We start from the raw sequence: 19,771 nt of genomic DNA on the forward strand, positions 1-19,771 counted from the left end.
CAGCCAAGCACTGACACCTTGCTCTGGGCTCACCACAGCATTTCACCACAAATCCCTCTTTTTGCCATGGAGCATTTCCAGGCAGGAGCTGCCAGCTGGATGGGGTGGGGTACCTGAAAGAAACCCCAAGTTCCCACAGGAGACAGGGGTCTCCCTGAAGCAAGGCTTCCCATCAGGAGCATCCCATGTCATTGGGAATGACATTTTCAACCCAGGAGGATCAGAGAGGACCCATCAGCTCCTGACCAGGCAGGAGTCAGCACCAAGAGATGCTGCAGCCCCTGAGCTACTGCAGAGATGCTGGAGAGCAAAGTGGGGACCTCAGGCTCCTTTCCAGCCTCAGTTTCCCCACACAGGCTGCTCCATCAAGCTGAATATTTCCCATTTTTTCAGCTCACCACCTGCAAAGCCCTGGTTGCTGTTACCAACCCCATGCAGACACAGGAGGCTTCAATTGCTCCATGAAGGCAGCAGAGCCACTTGGGATTTCAAAGCCCAACCAAGCAACTGGAACACGAGCACTTCAATACCAGAGAGAAAACAAAAACCCAACAGCAAATGCAGCAGAAAAAGCTGGAAGCCATGCAAAAGGGTGACCTGGACTTGCAAGGAAGAGAAGTCACCTGGGGAATTCTCTTGGATGGAAGAACTGGGACCAGAGACAGGTGCAAGAGATGCACGTTGTGCTGTGGTGTCCAGCTTGGGTCTGTCCCCTCCCTGCCCATGTGGAGGAAGGAATTTTCCACCCTTCTACCACTGCAGCACAAATAACACCTCTCTCCCTCTCAGCTTTTTTTTTTTCTTTTTACAGGCTTGATTTCCACCAGCCTTGTAGGAAATCAACACACCAGCCAGATTCCCACCTCACATCCCCACAGAGTGTCCATCCAAAAGCAGCCCTGCTCGTGGCAGGAGCAGGACAAGCCCCTGGGATGTGCCCAGCAGGGACAGCACCAGTCCATGTCCCCAGGATGCTCTCTCATGAACACCTCTAATTACACCCAGAAGGTGCTTTGGGCACACCTGCCACAGCAACTGCTTCATCTTGTCGAGGACTTAAAGAGCATCATTTGCAAAGTTTGCTGGGGAGGAAAGCCAATTAACATGTCACTGTCTGGCCACAAGGATCCTTTCAGTCCTAATTCCCTCTCCCTGATCCCCCCTCCCAAAGTTACTTCATGGCACACTGGTCCCAGCCCAGAGGAACACCCTGGAGATCCACCCAGAAACCAGTCCTGGAGCAGCTGCTCTGGCTCTGGGATTGTCCTCCCTCTTCATGTCTTCTGGGCATGGGAAACTAAACAAAGCTGAGCTCATTTTTGGATCTACTGAATTTTGGCACAGATCTTCAGGAGTTATCTAGATGCCACCAGTCCTAAAGGCTCTGTGGACACAAGTGCTGCTTCCAAGGACCTCCACAAGACTCCTGCTAATGTTACCTCCCCTTTTTTGTGGATGGCTTGGTCAGCAGCAGCATCCCTGGATGCTCAGGTGAAGCAGGATCAGAAATGTGACAGTTGGGCAGAGAGAAACATGATGAAATTCAACAAGGGGAAGTGTAGAGTTTTGCATTTGGGGAAGAACAACCCGATGTCCCAGTATAGGTTGGGGGCTGACCTGCTGGAGAGCAGTGTAGGTGAAAGAGACCTGGGGGTCCTGGTAGACAAGAGGATGACCATGAGCCAGCAATGTGCCCTTGTGGCCAAGAAGGCCAATGGCATCCTGGGGTGCATTAGAAAGGGTGTGGTTAGTAGGTCAAGAGAGGTTCTCCTCCCCCTCTATTCTGCATTGGTGAGGCCGCACCTGGAGTATTGTGTCCAGTTCTGGGCCCCTCAGTTCAAGAAGGACAGGGAAGTGCTTGAAAGAGTCCAGCACAGAGCTACTAAGATGATTAAGGGAGTGGAACATCTCCCTTATGAGGAAAGGCTGAGGGAGCTGGGTCTCTTTAGTTTGGAGAAAAGGAGACTGAGGGGTGACCTCATCAATGTGTTCAAATATGTAAGGGGTGAGTGTCAGGGAGATGGAGTTAGGCTCTTCTCAGTGGTGACCAGTGATAGGACAAGGGGTAATGGGTAATTGGAGCACAGGAGGTTCAAGTTGAATATCCAGAAACATTTTTTTCCTGTAAGGGTGACAGAGCCCTGGAACAGGCTGCCCAGGGGGGTCGTGGAGTCTCCTTCACTGGAGACATTCAAAACCCGCCTGGACACGTTCCTATGCGAAGTGCTCTAGGTGGCCCTGCTCTGGCAGGGGGGGTTGGACTAGATGATCTTTCGAGGTCCCTTCCAACCCCTAGGATTCTATGATTCTATGATTTGGCCCCAGGCAGCCCTGGGACCTTCCCTCTCCTCAGGACACAAGACCCCAAGGCAGAGGCTGTTTCCTATCACTTAAATTTGTTTAAAAATGTAGCCAAACATTTTACCCCTTTCTCCATTTATTTTCCTTAACAGTTACTTATGAGGGACCTTATCAAAAGCTTTCTGAAATTCCAAGTAAATTAGTCATTAGGCAGTTTTTCAGAACAGTAATTAGGCCACTCCATGCCCCTGATGTATTATTTACCTGAGAAGATATACATAATTAGGGCTCTTCTTTATAACTGGTATTACACGCACTAAATTCTACTCCAGTCTATCGTGTAATTACACAATTAGGCTGCATGCTAAACAGAAAGAAACCAATGCTGAAAACCAAGCAAAAAAAGAAGAAAAAAACAAAACAAAACCAAAAACCCCAAACTAGCAAAAAAACCCCCACAACAATAATTATTATTTTTTTAAATCCTCCATCACCAGCACAGCAGCGGGTCTTAAATTTTTAATATCCCTCCACTTAAGACATCTTTAAACAGGTGCTGCAGCCAGGTTTGGTTCCTTAATTTTGCCACATTTAATCCTGCTTTGGGAGGTTTAACATCGGGAGAGAGATTCAGTCCCTCACAGGGATTTGCTTTCCAGGCTGATGTTAAAAGCAGCATCTCCCTCCCTGGCAAAAGCAGCATGGAGCTTCCCTCCCCCCCCCCGACTCCTCAGCCTCCCAACTCCTTCCAAACCAGGATTATTTTTCTCAGTTTGGAGCTGTGGGAGGCAGAGGACAGGTAGGGACCCTTGTGGTGTTTTAGCCCTACAGAGCTGCCTCCCACATCTGAATTTAACTGTGCAAAAAGAGAGGTGGAGATGCAGCGTGCAGAAAAGCACCCACAGCCTCAAGCACCTTTTGGCTGGAGGGATGGACCTGGCTATATCCCAATTTATCACAGAATCCCAGACTGGTGTGGGCTGGGAGGGACTTCATGGATCATCCAGTTCCATCCTGCCCATGGCAGGGACACCTCCCCCAGCCCAGGCTGCTCCAAGCCCCATCCAACCTTGGACACTGCCAGGGATGGGGCAGCCACAGCTTCTGGGGGAAACCTGGGCCAACAAACAGTTTCTTCCTAAGATCTCATCTCAGTCTCCCGTTTCAGTTGCAAACCCTTCCCCCTCATCCCATCCCTCCCTGTCCTTGTCCCCAGTCCCTCCCCAGCTTTCCTGGAGCTCCTTCAGGCACTGGAAGGTGCTCTAAGGTCTCCCCATTGCAGCCTTCTCTTCTCCAGCCTCAACACCCCCACCTCTCTCAGCCTGGCTCCAGAGCCGTGGTGGTTGGTACATGAGAGAGGGAGGTGGCAGGGGGTGTATCTTGGTCCATGGAGGTTGGTGGGGGTGGATGGGGAAATTTCAAGGCAATTCTTTCTTTTTTTTTTAAACTGGGAGAGTTGGGGGTGTTCAGCCTGGAGCTGCCACCTCCCTCTCTCATGTACCAACCACCACGGCCTCGACCCTTATATCCCAAACCTCATGAAATCCCAATCCTTGCCTGGACCTTAATGAGAGCTTCTGAGACTGGCAAAGCCTTTCCCAGAGCTTGCTCCCCTAAGCCACGATTGTCCCCACACACAGCACCTTGCAGGACCAGGGCTTAGAAGCCACAGAGTCACAGCATTAATCACCTGCAGGTCAGGATTTCAAAGGAACCCGCAGCTCCAATAGTGCTGAGATTTGGGGATTTATCTCTCCTGGGGTCTTTTGAAAATCCTGATCAGAGTGCAGCTCTGGTCAAAAATAAGTTCTGCTAAAAATAGAGCTCGCAGGAGAGCCTGGTACAAATCTCTGCTCCTTTGGGATTCTTATGAGTCAGCTCCTTTCAAAGACAAGGGGAAACTTGTACAACTGGCAAACAGCAGTAAACACAGGAGGGAGATTTAGTCATGCCTCAAGGGGTACCCAGGGCACCCTCTGGAGAAAGCCACCTTGCTGTGAAGATACCACCTGCACCAGCAGTCCAAAAAAATAATCTCCCATCCAACTGTAGAACCTCCTGGCCTGAGCTATAGGAGAATAAATATAGAAGCAATGAGATATTTATAGGCAGGCAGCTATTTTCACACAGCTCTGCTTAAAAGAGAATCCTTATTTAAGTCTTGTCCCTGTAAAGCTGCAGGATTGACTTAGAAAAATAACCAGATTAATTATTTTCATCAGGAGGACAGAGAAACACATAGGGAAGATCAAATGCATGCAAATGGATGAAGGAGGTGTGAGCTGGAGGGGAGTGTTCTGTCCTGCTGACTCCAATCCCACAGGCTGGGGAGATCTGAGCACAGGATGCTCTCCCCAGGGCCCACCCTGACCATGAGGATCAGAAGGGGACAAAAGTGTTAAAACAGGCAGGCTGGCAGCCACCACCCCTGGCCAGCACTGTCCTTCTTCAAAGATGTGACCAGCAGCAAAGTGTTGGATTTTGTCACTGGGCTGTGAGGGGAGGAACACTGCTGCTCGTGCAATCTGACAAGGGCTCACCCCCTCCCCAAATCTATCTGGAGGTGCAGTGATGTTTGCCCCTCTCCTGCTCCCAGCATTTCCTGTCCTTTGGTCACCCTTTCCCAGCCTGCAGCAGCTCCTGGAATTCGGGGGCTGCTTTGTGCAGTGAGACACAGAGCACCCGGGGAGCTTGGAAGAGGAGAGGCCAAGGAGTGATTGCATGGTGCAAGCATTATCTGAGCCATCCTGGGGCACAGTGAGGAGGCTCCTTCTCTGTTCCTGCAGAAAGCTCATCCCTCCCCACCCCTGCAGCAGCTGGAGGAAGAGGAGAAGGATTTGCAGCACGGCAAGAGGAGCGGCGGAGCCCGGGTGGAAGTCAACAACCAGAGCTGCCCCACGGCTGCTGGGGCAGAGGAAACCAGGGTGGAAATCACTGCTTCTTGGGGTCAGGCTTTCAAAATTCCTTTCCTTATTTATATCTCAGCATGGGAGTGCATGATCCATGCAGCAGGGCTGCACTGTAATGACAGAGTGATGGAATTGAGGCAGGAGTGTGGCCAGGCACACACCTCCCACCCCCCCCCCCCCCCCGAGACAGATCCTCCCGTGGGGCTGGAGCTGTGCAAAGCAGGGACTGAACCATCCCTAGGGCTTCACCACCTTCCCCAGGGAGGGAGATGTCCCCAGGGAGGGGACACACATAGCTCCCAGCACCCTCCTGGCCCAGCAGCTCTCTCAGCATGCACACACAGCAGCCCTGAGCCCTGCCCGTGCTGCCTTGCTCAGTTAATAAATGGGCTTGGAGGAGCATCAGCTGCAGCACCTCCCATCCCCCTGTCCCCCCATCCCCTCCCAACTCAAAGCCTCTTCAAGAAAACAAATCAAACCACCCCAACAAAACCACACGGCCTGAGTGGTTCCCAGCTCTGCTCACCGGTGGGAGCCAGAAGAGAAGCAGAAAAGAAGGCAGAGCTGGGCAGGACAGCCCAACAGCAGAGGCAAAGGCTGAGCAGGGTAGCTGTGCAAGTTCTCCTCATCCTCCCCCTTCTGCTCTCCCCCCCTCCCAAACCTTCACAAAGGCTCCTCAGGAGGTGCTGGGTGCTCAGGATGGGGGCAGGCAGGAGCAGATGCTGCCAAGGCTGACAGGGAAGGTGATGGGCAGGGAGCAGTGAGGGGCTACAGGAGAAGAAGGGAAGCCATGCCCTCCATCTGCTGGCAAAGTCTGGCCCTGGTGACCCCAGCAAGCTGGAAGGCATGGTGCTGGAACTAAAAAACAGGGAAAAAAAAAATAAAGAGAGGGAATGACACACCTAGAGATAACCTGCCAAAATTCCTGGGGTACAAATGTCCCCAGAGATGTTCCCAACAGCTTTTGACCACTGGCTGCCCAGGCAGGGACACTGATGGGGAGGCAGAGCAGACAACTCGTTTCCCCATGCTGCAAAGGGTCCAGAGCAGGGGCTCTCAACAGAAAACTGCATTTGTAGAGGCAAAACCTCCTCTAAGTCTGGAGAAGAGGAGGCTGAGAGGAGACCTTATTGCTCTCTTCAGCTACCTCAAAGGAAGCTGGAGCAAGGAGGGAGACAGCCTGCAAGCTGCCAGGGGAGGCTGAGGCTGGATATTAGGGAACATTTTTTCACTGAAAGAGTTGACAGATATTGGAATAGTCTGCCCAGGGCAGTGGTGGAGTCCCCAGCCCTGCAGGTATTGAAATGGCCTGGTCCTTGGGGACATGGCTGAGGGGTGAGCTCACAGTGTTGGTCAAAGGTGGAACTGGATGATCTTGAAGGTCTCTTCCAACCAAAGACATTCTGGGATTGTGTGAAAACAGGCAGGTACAGCTCCCCAAGCTGGCACACAAGCTGAAGGATTACATGGGATGGGAACAGGTAATGACTCCCCAAGAAGAAATGCTCTGCTTGAGTAAAGGCAGTGGCCAAGTTATGGGCTCTCCTCTGATCCCTGCACCGACACTGAGCAGCAGGGCTCAGGAAACCATCTCCAACCATCACCTCTCTGCATCCCCTGCACCTCCAGGAGCAGCATCTCTGCTTCAAGGGGAAAATCCCTGACATGGGAAAGAATAAAAGCTGAAGCTTAAGCATCATCCCAGCAGGTTGGTCACATCCAAGGTGCTGGACACAGTGCTTTAGCCCTGCAAAAGCAGGTTCAAATACGAGTCCTTGTGGAGCAGGACTTGCTGCTCTCCTCCTGTGCTCCCAAGGGGCTCTGTGGGCATGAGAGCCATGGGTGCCCCCAGGCTCAGGGGACCCCTCTTCCCACACAGACAGTTAACTCCTTTCCCAAGGTTTATTGCAAAGCTTTTCAGTCTCAAAAGCTGCCCTTTTCTTCTCAGCTCTGCCAAGAGGGAGCCCCGAGGTGCTGCGTGGTGCCAGGTGCTGCATGAAGTGTGACCACAGAGGACACGAGGAGAGAAAAAGGTGAGGGGATGATCCTGCTGGTCCTAACCCACCAAAAACTCTAAGAGCACACGTGGAAAAAAAGCTGAAGCACCTCCTAACAGGAATAAGAAAAATCTCTGGGGCTGCTGCAGGAGCTCTGATGCTCTAGAGCCTTACAGTGGGAAGCGAGCTGCCAGCCTGGATGGGCTCAGGAGTGCTGAGCCTGCATGGGAGCTGTCAGAGTCCCAGCCCTACCTTGTGTGACAGCAAGACGTCCCTGCAGAGGTGACAGCTCTGGCAGATGCAGTGAGCAAACAGCTGAAAAGGGGGAGAAAGGAGAGAGGAGGCAATGGCAGAGGGGAAGTGAGCTCTGCAGGCAGAGGCAGCTGTGCTTGCTGTCACTGATCAAGGCAAGGGAGGCAACGGGTTAAAGAGCAACTTTTAAACACCTTCAGTGCCCACAGGTAGGGCAGGACAGGTTGGCAGCTCCCCTCCCTCTCTCCTTCCCTCCTTGCTGCAGCAGAGCTAATTTCATGGGGGTTTTGCACAAGCAGCGGGGTGGAAAATGATGATGGTGAGGCAGCACATGGCAGAGCACCCCCAGCTCCCCCATCCTCCCCCTGCAAGGTGAGCAGCCCCAGCCTGGCCCTGCTGGGTCAGTACCACAGCAAGAGGGTACCAATGAGCTTCCCAAATGGGAGCTGTGGTGCAGAGAAGGGGGGGATGTGCCCCCCCCCCAGCCCCATCACCCTCCTGGATGCTGAGGAGAGAGACAGCGCAGTCCTGCGTGACAGCGGGAAATTAATATGATGTGGGGGGAAGGTGGCAGTGAGTAATGAGCAGCTGAAATGCCTCCTCTCCACCCCTCTCACCCCCCAAACTCCTTTAACCCCTCAGCTGCTGGCACAGCAAGGGGATCAAAGGGTGGGAGGAGGGAGGTGCAGGTTCAAGAGAAGTGAAGAAGGGTCAGGCAGCTCACCCGACACCGGGATGTGCAGGGTAAGTTTAACACAAATCCCAGTGGTGCTGCTTGAGATCAGACCCAGCCCACCAAGGTGCCAGGTCAGAGCTCCCAGGGCTGGAAAAGTCATTGTTGTTGCCTTTGCAATGAGGCTTCACCAGGAGACATCAAAAAATTAAAAAAAAAAACACCAAAAACAAAAAAACAAAACATCAAAAAAAAAAAAAAAAAAAAAAGAGGGGCTGAAGGGAGACCAAGTGTGTTCTCCAGAATCCTTGGGCATGTCCCAGAAGGCCACCCATGAGGGGGACAACCTGATGTGCACAGACATTGACGGGCAGCCCCTCTGCTAACAGGCGGGTCTGTGAGAGGCAGAACAAAGGAGATGGTTTTGCCAGGGTCAGCTTCCTTGGTATCTAATAAAATGAGAAGTTGGTCAGAAAAAACCATCCCATTTCAAGGGATGAAGAACAAGGAACAATCCCATGACATCACCTTCCTGGGAAGCCAAGCCTTGGGACCTTATTCCTATACTTATTTGCACCAAGTTCTCAAATTTAAGATCTCTATTCCTCTGCCAGATACCTGGAAGTGGTGGAGACACTGCCAGGGAAGAGGAGACAGACTGCCAGCCTGATCCTGATCCACCTTCACTTGGTTTCTTCAGGAAAAGCAAGATGCCAGCCAAAAAAAAAACCCAAAAAAACCCCCAAAACCAAGTAACACAAATAGAGATGCAAATAAAGGACACAATGCCATCCTGAGGAGAAAACGGAGTCATCAGAGGCTTGTTCAGGACCTTCTCATGATGTGAGACTGAAAAATACCCACAGGTAAATGACAGGGAGGTGGGTGGGCCAAGGTCACTGTGCCCAATCTTTAAGAAATGCAACAGAGACAAGAATTTAAAGATCAAGAAAATCATAGCCTTCAACTCAAGGAGCAGTCCAGATTAAGACTCAAGCCCAAGAGGCAGCCCACTGCCATCCCAGTGTTGTAGATTCTGCAGTCCCCTGGCTGCCACCCCCAAAGCAGCCTCAGTGGCCAAGGAACAGCTTTGAGAACACGTTTTTCCTCCCATATATATAATATATATATCTAGACACACACAGACTCCTCCCAACAACTCAGACAAAAAGAGACCTCATAATTCTCATAGCCCTGAGTGGGTTCTTCTTAGGGGAGAGCAGCTCCTCCAGGCTCTGCTTCCTATCAAGGAGGAAAAGCACACACATGTGCCACAGAGAAATGGAAAAACCTCAAAGCAAAATCCCAGTTACATTTGAATAAGACATTTCAAAAGCAGCCCTTTCCCCATCTCCCTGAGCCCCTTCCTGCTGATGAGCAACAGAGTTTGGGCATAAAACTACTGAAGATGGGGAGGTTCAGCTTTAGGTGCCCTAAAAACTCCTTTATTTGCACTGGACAACCAGACTGTGCAAAACCAGGCAGCCAAAAACTCCTCAGCAAAGGTTTTGGGTGAGCAGAAAAGGGGACCTGTAGGTAATGGAGTATGTGGAGTGCAGAAGAGGAAAAAGAAAAAAAAAAAAATTACTGCAATGAATATTCAAGACAGGGAAAGAGATGTGCTGAAAAATCTTCCTTCTGCTCTTGGGAAGATCCAGTTTTTAAAGCAACCCTGCCAAGGTAACAGAGAGTTAAACATTTCCTTATCTATGTTAAACACCTTTATGATTTGAACTGAAAGACAGCACCAAAAACCCATTCCACTCTCCCCCACCCCATGGCTCATTTTGGATAGTCAAATTAAAGTGGCCATTTATGTTTCTGGTTTTTATTTTCCCTTGCTGTGTTTGAGTTTCCAGCACATAAGGAAAAGGCTTGAAGGACCAAAAAACCAAAAAAACCAAACCAAAAACACCCCCACAAAGTTTAATTAATGCTTTTTGAGACAGGAAAAGAAAGAAACCAGCTCAGCAGATCCCTGTGTTCTCACCCAGAGCTCTCAGTTCATGAGGAAGGTGCCCAGACCTTCAGGATGCTGCTCAGAAAAGCACCTGCAGCCTGCATTTCCCCAGGAACCTGCAGTTTGGGAGCACAGGAGGATTAGCAAAGCCCTGCTCAGAGGCAGGCTGTAAGGATGCACCTGGGCCAGGAGAACAAGAAGAAAGAGAACAGAAGAAAGGATTGGACAGGATGGTCCAGCTGAAGAATCTTCCAACAGCCTCCAGCAAAGAGGGAAAAAACCCAGAATGGGCAGGAAGCAACCAAGCAGCTTCCTGACCACACTGAAGAAACCACTGCCAAAGACAGATTTTTTCCAAGTGCCTCTGAGTTAGGTGGGCTGAGGGGCAGAGCTGCAGGGGGGAAAACTCCCACCTCCTAGCAGCCTCCTGCAGCACCTCCATGCCAGCCATGCTCCTCCTCAGCCCATGGCACAGCCCTGGCATCCTGATGAGGAACTGAAACCCAGCAAAGCCCCACAGCATCTGCTGGCACCATCAGGACCTGCTTGCAGTCCCAGCTCTGTGGCCAGGACCCAGCTCCCTGATGCTCCTTTCAATGGGAGGGTTTGGGAAGGAACCTTTAAGATGGGAAGCAGGCATTATTATCCCTAGGGATAGAAGAAACCAGGGCAAAAATGCTGCCAGCGTGGGAAGCCACCTATATACTGAAGGCACCAGAGCACACACATGCACCTTGGTGTGTGCTTGGACACAAACCAGCCCTGGGGCAGCTGCCCAGGAACCTCAGGGCACTGGATGGTCTGGAGCAGGAGCTGAGCTGCCTGCCTGTGGTGGTGCCCTGCTGGCAGCACACATCGTGGCTTTGGCTTTGCCCTCTCCTCCAGGCTCCACTTCCCATTCAGAAGGCCTCCCACGTGCAGCCACAGCCACTGGAGACCACCCAGGAGCACTGATGTCCCCAGTTATTCCCATCACCTCCCAGCCAGCAGCTTGACACCTCTCCAAGCACATCCTCAGCACAGCAGAGCCCTGCTGGAAGCATCAGCCAGCTCAGACCAGGCCTCCCCAGCCAGGTGCTCAGCCTGGGGATGGCTCTGGAGATCACAAAGGTTGCTCACGTTTTAAAACCACCCGTTTTGGATTTTTTTTTTTTGTTGAGAACACGATGCAGTGATCTCACTCGACACCAAACCCAGCTCAGAGGCATCACTCCTGCTGTCAGCACTCACATGTAACTTCAGACAGGTTCCAGTCCTTGCTCCTACCCCTGGTTTTGACAGGTTCCCACGTGCCTCTGAGCACCTCAGACACAAAACAGCCCTGCCATGTGCTGGCATCAATGTCCCAGCTCACAGGGGAAGCCAGGAACCTGGGATCCAACACTGACCCAACGGATGGGTGCAGAGCACCCAGTGATGCCAGCTGCTTCCCCAGGTCCTGTGCAGACTCATTTTGTGCCCAGGCAAGCACTGGGATGAGCTGAGGTGTCAGCAGTGCAGGAGGTGGCAGCTCAGCTCTGCACAGACACCCCTGGCAGGGCACAGCCCCACTGCTCCTGCTGCATCCCAGCATTTCTCTGGACACACTTTGTGTCCCAGCCCTTCTCAGGAGTCGTGTCCCTTCCCTGAGGCACCTGAACCCCAACCCACAGAGGTCATTAAGTGAGTGATCAATACTGGTCTGAGTGACACCAGCAAAGAATTGAGCAAGGTATCCCCAAGGATCCCACAGGACCAGGCTCTCTCCTCTCCTCTCCTCTCCTCTCCTCTCCTCTCCTCTCCTCTCTCTCCTCTCTCTCCTCTCCTCTCCTCTCCTCTCCTCTCCTCTCCTCTCCTCTCCTCTCCTCTCCTCTCCTCTCCTCTCTCTCCTCTCCTCTCCTCTCCTCTCCTCTCCTCTCCTCCTCTCCTCTCCTCTCCTCTCCTTCCTCTCCTCTCCTCTCCTCTCCTCTCCTCTCCTCCCTCTCCTCTCCTCTCCTCTCCTCTCCTCTCCTCTCCTCTCCTCTCCTCTCCTCTCCTCTCCTCTCCTCTCCTCTCCTCTCCTCTCCTCTCCGGATTGCTCCAGCACAGGATTTTCCTCATTTGACTCTACACCAAGCAAGGAGACTGCTGGGCCACAGGCACCAGACTGTGCAAAACCAAGAGGCAGAAGGAGCCTCCTGGGAAGAAGGGCTGGGAACATCTCTGTATTCACCAAGAAAGGAGTAGAAACAATTAGCTTTAAACCAGGGATGAGAATCAGGCAGGACAAGAGACATGTGGGTGGAGGGCTCTGCATCACCCACCTCCCTCCTGAGGCCTCAGACTGGATCCAGCCAGCTGGACCATCCTGATGAAACAACTCAGAAATGCAGCTTCATCTGCTCATGGACAGAGCCCAGATGAGCAGGGAACAAACCCAGCAGTGGTTCTACCACGAGCAAGGTTGGGTGATCTGATCTTCCCCCAGTACTGCAGCCCAGCACCTGCCCATCTGCCTGTCCTGCCCTTTGAATATTCTCAATATTTTACCAAAGTCAGCTTAATTTTGGTTTGATTGACAAGGGCTATGAACATAGTGAATAACAAGTGTTATCATCCTGCAGCCAAGAGGAGGCAGCAATGGAACTTAAACCATTTGTAGCACAACATGGAGCTGTTTAAAAGCAAAATCTCCCCTCATCTTGATTGTTCAGCAAGAGATGCTTGCAGCACTGTGCATCCTACAGCTGCTTGCATGGAACATTCTAATTAATACTGCCCAGCACTTGCTTAACAGCCTCACATCTCTGTGAAGGGCCTGATTTTTTTTTCCTCCTCTGCTTTTTGGTAGCAAAGATTTCCAAGGCTTCAGCAGGGCAACGTTACTCCAGGAAGGAGAAATTGTCTCCAGTCCTGTAGGCTCCATTACTGGGAGCAAGGTGTGAACAGCAAGCATGTCTGGCAGACAGATTCATTATTCCACCGTTGTCCTTTATAATGGGAAATGAAAAGCCCATTCTGATAACTACACTTTATTATAATAGGTCAGAAGAAGTGAAAGGCATCATCTTATAAAATTAACTTCATAAAGACTGCCTTAAAAAAAAAAAAAAAAAAAGAAAAAAAGAGTATCTCTGCTGGTTTATCCACTGTATCTCTCTTCAGAGATTTTTTCTTCTCCCAGTGACACAGCTCCCCAGTCCTGTCCCACTGCCTGCCTTCACTTTTACCTTCCAGCAGAAGGAATAGATCTGTTTTCTCCTAATCAGTCCCAGGCACTTGTTTTGCCAGATGCAATAAATGCCATGTCTTTGTCAAGACAGAGAAAACAGTCAGCAAAGTGGTTAAAATTAGAAGAGACACCCGCCCCCAAAGGTCCTCCTAAGCAGCAGCATTACTTTCTTTATAGGAAAGTATGGAGATAAACACCCCTGATAACCTGTTCTGTGCTCTGGTACACCTTTCAGTTGCTTTTCTCACTGCTAGCTGCTTTTTTAGTCCAACTAAAGTCCAGTCTCTCAGCTGATAATAATTTTACAGCTTCAGGCAATGTGTCTGAATTCAGTTCTTAAGAGGTGAAAGGCCAGACAAGACATTAAAACCCCTTCCACACTCACAGTGCTGACATCTGGGCTCATTTGGAATTTTGAGGGCTTGGGTCTACCACAACTGATTGGCAGAGAAGGGCTGGAAGTGCTGGTTGGGGCAAATTTCAGAGAATTTGTACCTCCAGCCCCAAGCCTAGGTTCTCAGGTTTATTTCATAGAATCATAGAATCACAGAATTGGCTGGGTTGGAAGGGACCTCAGAGATCATCGAGTCCAACCCTTGAACCACCGTTGCGGTTGCTAGACCATGGCACTGAGTGCCACATCCAGGCTCTTTGGAAAGATCTCCAGACACGGAGAATCCACTACTTCCCTGGGCAGCCCATTCCAATGCCTGATCACCCTCTCCAGAAAGAAATTCTTTCTAATCTCCAACCTAAACTTCCCCTGGCACAACTTGAGACCCTGCCCTCTTGTCTTGTTGAAAGTCGTCTGGCAAAAGAGCCCAACCCCCCCCTGGCTCCAACCTCCTTTCAGGGAGTTGTAGAGAGTGATGAGGTCTCCCCTGAGCCTCCTCTTCTCCAGGCTGAACACCCCCAGCTCCCTCAGCCTCTCCTCATAGGGTCTGTGCTCGAGTCCCTTCACCAGCCTGGTTGCCCTCCCTTGGACCCACTCCAGGACCTCAACCTCCTTCCTAAACTGAGGGACCCAGAACTGGACACAGTATTTTGCAATAAAAAGCAGCAGCAACACCAGCCCCAGAAGATGCTGCCTGAGATGGAGCCCTGCTGGGATGGCAAAGTCTAGGCAGACTTTCTACAGCTTCTGTCCCTCAGGTTGCCTTTGACTGGGGAGGAATCTTTGAAGAAGTCTTCTTCTAAATCTATTCATTCCCCCTTCAGGGAAAAGAAACCATACATCTCCTTGAAATGTTATATGGGAACTGCAGAACAGCCTGATTTGTAATATTCATGAAAGCTGGGGCAGGGAGAGGGAAGGAGGATGGGAGAGGATGCTATGAAACAAACAGTTAATTGGAACTTCCAATGAAGGCTGCAGCATGCATCTAATGTGATAGACTTTAAAGGAGCCTAATTTTCAGAAATTGCCAGAGCTCCAATCTGTGAAAATGTGGCCTTTCACAGATCTCCAATTCAGCTCACCACATCTAGAGTTCCTTTTGAAAAAAATAAATAAATTAAAAAAAAAAAAAAATCTTGCCATAAAAGCCCCCCAATTTGGTAGCAAAAACTAGCAGCCCTCCTGGGATATCAATCCCTTTGTCTCTCCACCCCTAACTACTCCTCTTTGGAAAGAACTAAGGATCATTTGTCTTTTGTTATTTTTCCAGGTAGTAAAGATAAGAGTAGAATCTAACAAAGAACAAAAATTGGGGTGGGGGGGAGGGGAACACACCCACAAAAGCTAAATCTTCACACCTAGCCCCAAACCAGGCCCTATAATTGAAAAGCATTTCTCCCTCTGAAGAAAATAACACCTCTTGGGGCTCAAAAAAAGAAAAAAAAAAGCAAAAAGCAATAAAATCCTCTGAGGGTGGGAGAGAGGCTGACACCTCCAGCAGGAGATGGCAGGACATGCTCTGAACCAGCACCACACATCCCAGCAAAGCCACTGGGCCAGGGGGAGGGTGGGCAGCACCCAAGGGCCCCTGAGCCCTGCAACCAGGGGTTTATTCTGCAGGCAGAGGACTTTACCTGTTAGCCAGAGAATTTGTGACTCCTGTGCAGGGAAAATGAAGCATCACCATTCTCCAAGCCCAGGAATTAGAACACAAATCCCCCCAGCTCCTCAATTAAACACGTTTGCTTTGAATCTCCTGCAAAGGATGAGCTGGGGATGAATCAATTGGGATGTGACTCCCACTCACAGCCCTGTTCCCAAGGGATTCCTCCTGGGGAATGCAGCTCCCACACGTGTCACCAACAGCACCCAAACCTCAGGGAGGTCCAGCCCAGAGCCTCTGCCCCTGGTTTAAGCAGCTGGGGAAGGACAAGAGCAGGGGAGGGCAGAGGGATGATGGCCATGGGCTACACAGAGCACTGGAGTGATGGATCCACGAACAATGGTCTTAAAAACCAGGGCAGGATTTGCTGAGCTGCCAGTGCCAGGCAGCACAGGTGCAGAAGCTTTCAAAATCCACCATTCAAAACACCCAGGTCCCCTGGTTTGTTGTTCCAGGGGCATTAACACCTACCAGGGGACCATTTAAGTAAGAAGGCACAGCTCCTGGACAAGGATCCAAACCTGGGAGTATTTGCTTGGGGTATCACATATGTATTTGTCTGGGCTCAAAGACACACAATACACACTTAAATAAACATACATCCCCACTAATAAAGTTATAGTGTGTATAATTAGACATAAATAAATACACACATTCATACAGAAATAAATATACAAATATATAGTGTGTCTGTGTGCATGTATATTTATTTATTATTTTTTCTGCTGCCCAAATAATTATGAAAAGCAAAAAAAAAAACAAACCCTGACAACAAGCACAGGAAGAAGCAGGTTGGGAGACATCAGCTGCAAGGCTGGGAAGTGGCTTCTGAGTGTGTTAAACAATGGAGGAGCTGCTCACCCTGTGAAGCCTCCCATCTTCAGAGCCCCAGGGCTGCTGCCACACGTGGCAATGCCCAGCAGCTTGGCCTGGTGGTCCCCAAACTGGCTGCCCCTTGCTGTCCTCAAAGTGGCAGTCCCCAGCACAGAGGTCCCCAGGCAGCCTCTCCTGGGCAGGCTAAGAGTGCCCCCTGCAGCCACACAGCCCTGACCGCCTCAGCTGCCCAGGAAGAGTGGGCAATTTCAAAGAAATAAATGACAGAATACAAATAAGACAGATTCCTAAATGCAGAAAGAGCTAAAAGCTCCAGAGCAAAGGCATCTGATTTAAAATCACCAAAAAAGCAATCTAGGAGGAGAAGTGTTTAGCTGCTCTCCGTCGTGCCCGCTTTGAGCCGCTCTGAAGGGAAGGAGGGATGGCAGGAGTGGAGGGAGGATTGTGGGTCCCCCCTGGCCCCCAAGGCTGCTGGCTTTTGTTTTGAGGCTTAAAAAAACCAACCCAAAGCCCCACATCTCCAAATACCCCAGATAAATGAAAGGGATGTTCACACATCACTCTGGGAACGCTGTCAGCAGCGCGCGCGGCTGGGAGCTGCGTGTCCCTTGCAATATTCATCAGTTTGCTCCTCCAGCCCTCCCCTGAGCAGCACTGAGGTGCCAGACAAGACAGAAGGATTAAAAAAACCCACACCACAGCCCTCCTCAGCTCTCCCAGCCCCATCCATTTGCACAATGTACATGCACACACATACACGGGAGCCTCCCAGCTCCTTGACCTTAACCCAGGGCACTGGAAAGCAAACAGATCCTCCTGATTTTGTTTGCTTCAGCTTGACAAAAGGTCAGGTCTGTGGCCACAGGGTGTTGGGGTTTAAACCATTGCCCCACGTGCTATGAAGAACTTGGGAGCCCAAGTTTTCTGCTCTGTTTCAGCAGGGCCTCCCATGCAGCACTGAAGCTAAAGCATCTCCAAGCTGCACAGCACAAGCAAGAAAATTTTGCTCTTCCAGAGGAATCTTTGCATGGTGCCTCCTGTCATGCTTCCAGCAACCCAAACCAGGGAGCTGAGCCACAGTCTGTGTCCAGTTACATCCCCAGAGCTGGTCCCAAACCAGCAGTGCAACATTACAGCTTTCTCCCAACCACCTCATACCCTGCAGGAAAACCAGCCCAATGCCAGCCACGTGGGCACCAGTCCCTCCCTGTGCTCAAACCAGGAGAACACTGCATGCTAATCAAACAGGTAGAATTCTCTGCATCTGGGGAAATGCATTGTTTCCCCTGCACCCAAGAAAAAAAACCCCTCACTGACCCGTGGCTCCTCACCAGGTGTTTTTCAAGGCACAGTCTGGGAAGGTTTCAAAGAGTGAAGCTCAGCTCAGTCCCTTCAGAAGGAGCCAGCACAGTGCTGACCTGACCAAAGCACCCTCTGCTGAGATGGACCCGTGCAGAGAAGCCACCTCCTAACATGGTACCTGCCTCACAGGGCCCTGCAGAGGTCACCCATCACCCTCATTTTGCAGCTGGGAAAACCTGACAGGCAGAGCTGGACACGGATTCCCCCAAATTCCTTCTGCAACTCAGCAGTGGAGCAGAGGCCATGAACCAGCAGACAGGCAGGGAGCAGAGAAGATGCTGTGTGCTGTATTTTGGCAGTTTCCCCTCTTCCAGGATGCTCAATGAGTCACTGCACCCTCCCAGACACCAGGCTATCACCCCAACCACACGAGGCACAGGCAGTGAGATGCCCATGGGAGGCAAAGCAAGATGTGAGTGCTCCTTCCATGAGGGCAGAAGCTGCACCATCACTCAGGCCAGACAGAGGCTTTAGCAGGGACTGGCTCCTGCCTCCCCCTCCAGCAGCTCTCAGGTATGCTGGGCAACAAGAGAGCTGCTACACACCCCCCAGGCAAGAAGAGAAAACCATCAGTGGCTGAATCATCTACCCAAAAAGGAGAGGAGATGATGTTGGAGCTCTGCTGATACCTGGTGATGGGTCACCAGGCCTGGCTGCTGGATTATTCTGTCTTCCCAGCAGAATTTCTATACTGGTATAACCTGGCAAGCCATTTGTCTTTTCACTCAGTGTTAAGATTTTTTTTACTTGCACAAAGAAACCAAAAGTCATAACACACTTTCCTACCTGAAGAGTTCCCTGACTTCCCTGGCAGTGGCCTGGAAGGGGATGTTTCGGACCAAGATCTTGGAAGTCCTCTGCTTTTTGGCTGTTTGTTTCTTTCTGGAGGATTTCACAGCAGGTCTGTGAAGCCAAAAGAGAGGGCAGGTTAAGACCAAGGTACAGCATAACACCCAGTACCTTTTGGTTCCTTCAAAATCTGGAATGCAGAAAAATGAACCAGCTAGCTCACAGCCTCACCTGGCATCCTGCAGCAGCCCAGGACTCACATTTCCCACTAACTTTTGTTTTGACATCAAACCTTGTCCATTCAGTTGTCAGGAGAAGGTACTATTTGATGCATTAAAAAAACCTTAATGTAAGCTTATTTTGGTTGTTTTTCTTAATAGCTTAGAAAATGGCAAATTATGTTTCAAAACAGGTCATTAATATCATTATTTTTTTCAGAATTGTGTTGTGATTGAAGAAGATGAGCATTTACCCAACACAAGCCACAGCAGCTCACTTCATGAAGCAAAGCATTCAGCACTGCAGGCTGGATACCCACTGAAGGATTTTAAAAATGGAAATGGAATGGAAATGGTTTATTAAAGAATTGAAATGCAAAGTGTGGACAGGGAGCTGTCAGACTGCTGCTGGTCCCCAGGGACAAGATTTTCAAGCAAATGTTGACATTTCAGAGCTACCTCCTGTTCCAGCAGGGTTTCCAAAGTGTCTAACAGACTGGTTTTAGGTGCCAGCATTCACCTTCAAACACCTGGATTAATTTACAACTTTGCACTGAATAAAATACTGAACAAAACTAGGAAAGAAACCATAAAATGCAAGACTCTAACTCCAATTAAATTCAGCCACAAGAAACCATCTCCTCTGCACCTGACAGCCCAAGTAACAGAAGTTATACTGGGTTTTTTTTTTCAAGAAAAGGAAAAACCAACCCTGTATTGGTCTTGATTTGATCAGAATTGGCAGCAGGATATTATCCTTAAGAAACTGTTCTCCCTGACAACCAGGCTAAAAGATTTCATTACCCAGGAAACATTTCTTTTCAAGAACTTTTTAAACCCACTGGAACTTGGGCTATCAGTTGATCTTGCAGCATTGACCAAACCACCACCAGAGGAGAGGTTTGAGAGGAGTTTTCCCCTTGAGTGCAGAAGAAAACTCAACTCTGCCTGGTTCTCAGTTTGGGCTCATTCCTGGGGTCCTGCTGCTCCACACTGCTTAGGCACTGGAACTGGAAATGTGTCACTGGGAGCAAGCACCTCTGCATCACCTACTCACCTTTTTTGTTTTCATGCAAGACTGATTAAAGGCACTCTGAATAAAGGGTGATGTGTCAGGGGGTTACAGTACACATCCCTTGTGATGCAGAGATGCTAGGTAAGAAATTAAGAAGCCATCAAGCATTTCTGCAGCTGAGATGTAACCAAGCTGCAGAGGGGAGCTTTAC

At 50.3% G+C, this 19,771-nt stretch overlaps 1 protein-coding gene across 1 annotated transcript in view; it reads right to left on the reverse strand.

Moving 5' to 3' along the window:
* RBM19 (RNA binding motif protein 19) overlaps nt 1-19,771 on the reverse strand; it is a 62,551-nt gene that overhangs the window by 27,536 nt on the left and 15,244 nt on the right. The window contains exon 21 of the mRNA XM_030460774.1: nt 18,325-18,441. Within this exon, the coding sequence (XP_030316634.1) occupies nt 18,325-18,441 (117 nt within the window). The remainder of the gene's footprint in view (nt 1-18,324; nt 18,442-19,771) is intronic.

The sequence above is a fragment of the Calypte anna genome, chromosome 15 (assembly GCF_003957555.1).
Source record: "Calypte anna isolate BGI_N300 chromosome 15, bCalAnn1_v1.p, whole genome shotgun sequence".
Classification (NCBI taxonomy): Eukaryota; Metazoa; Chordata; class Aves; order Apodiformes; family Trochilidae; genus Calypte; species Calypte anna.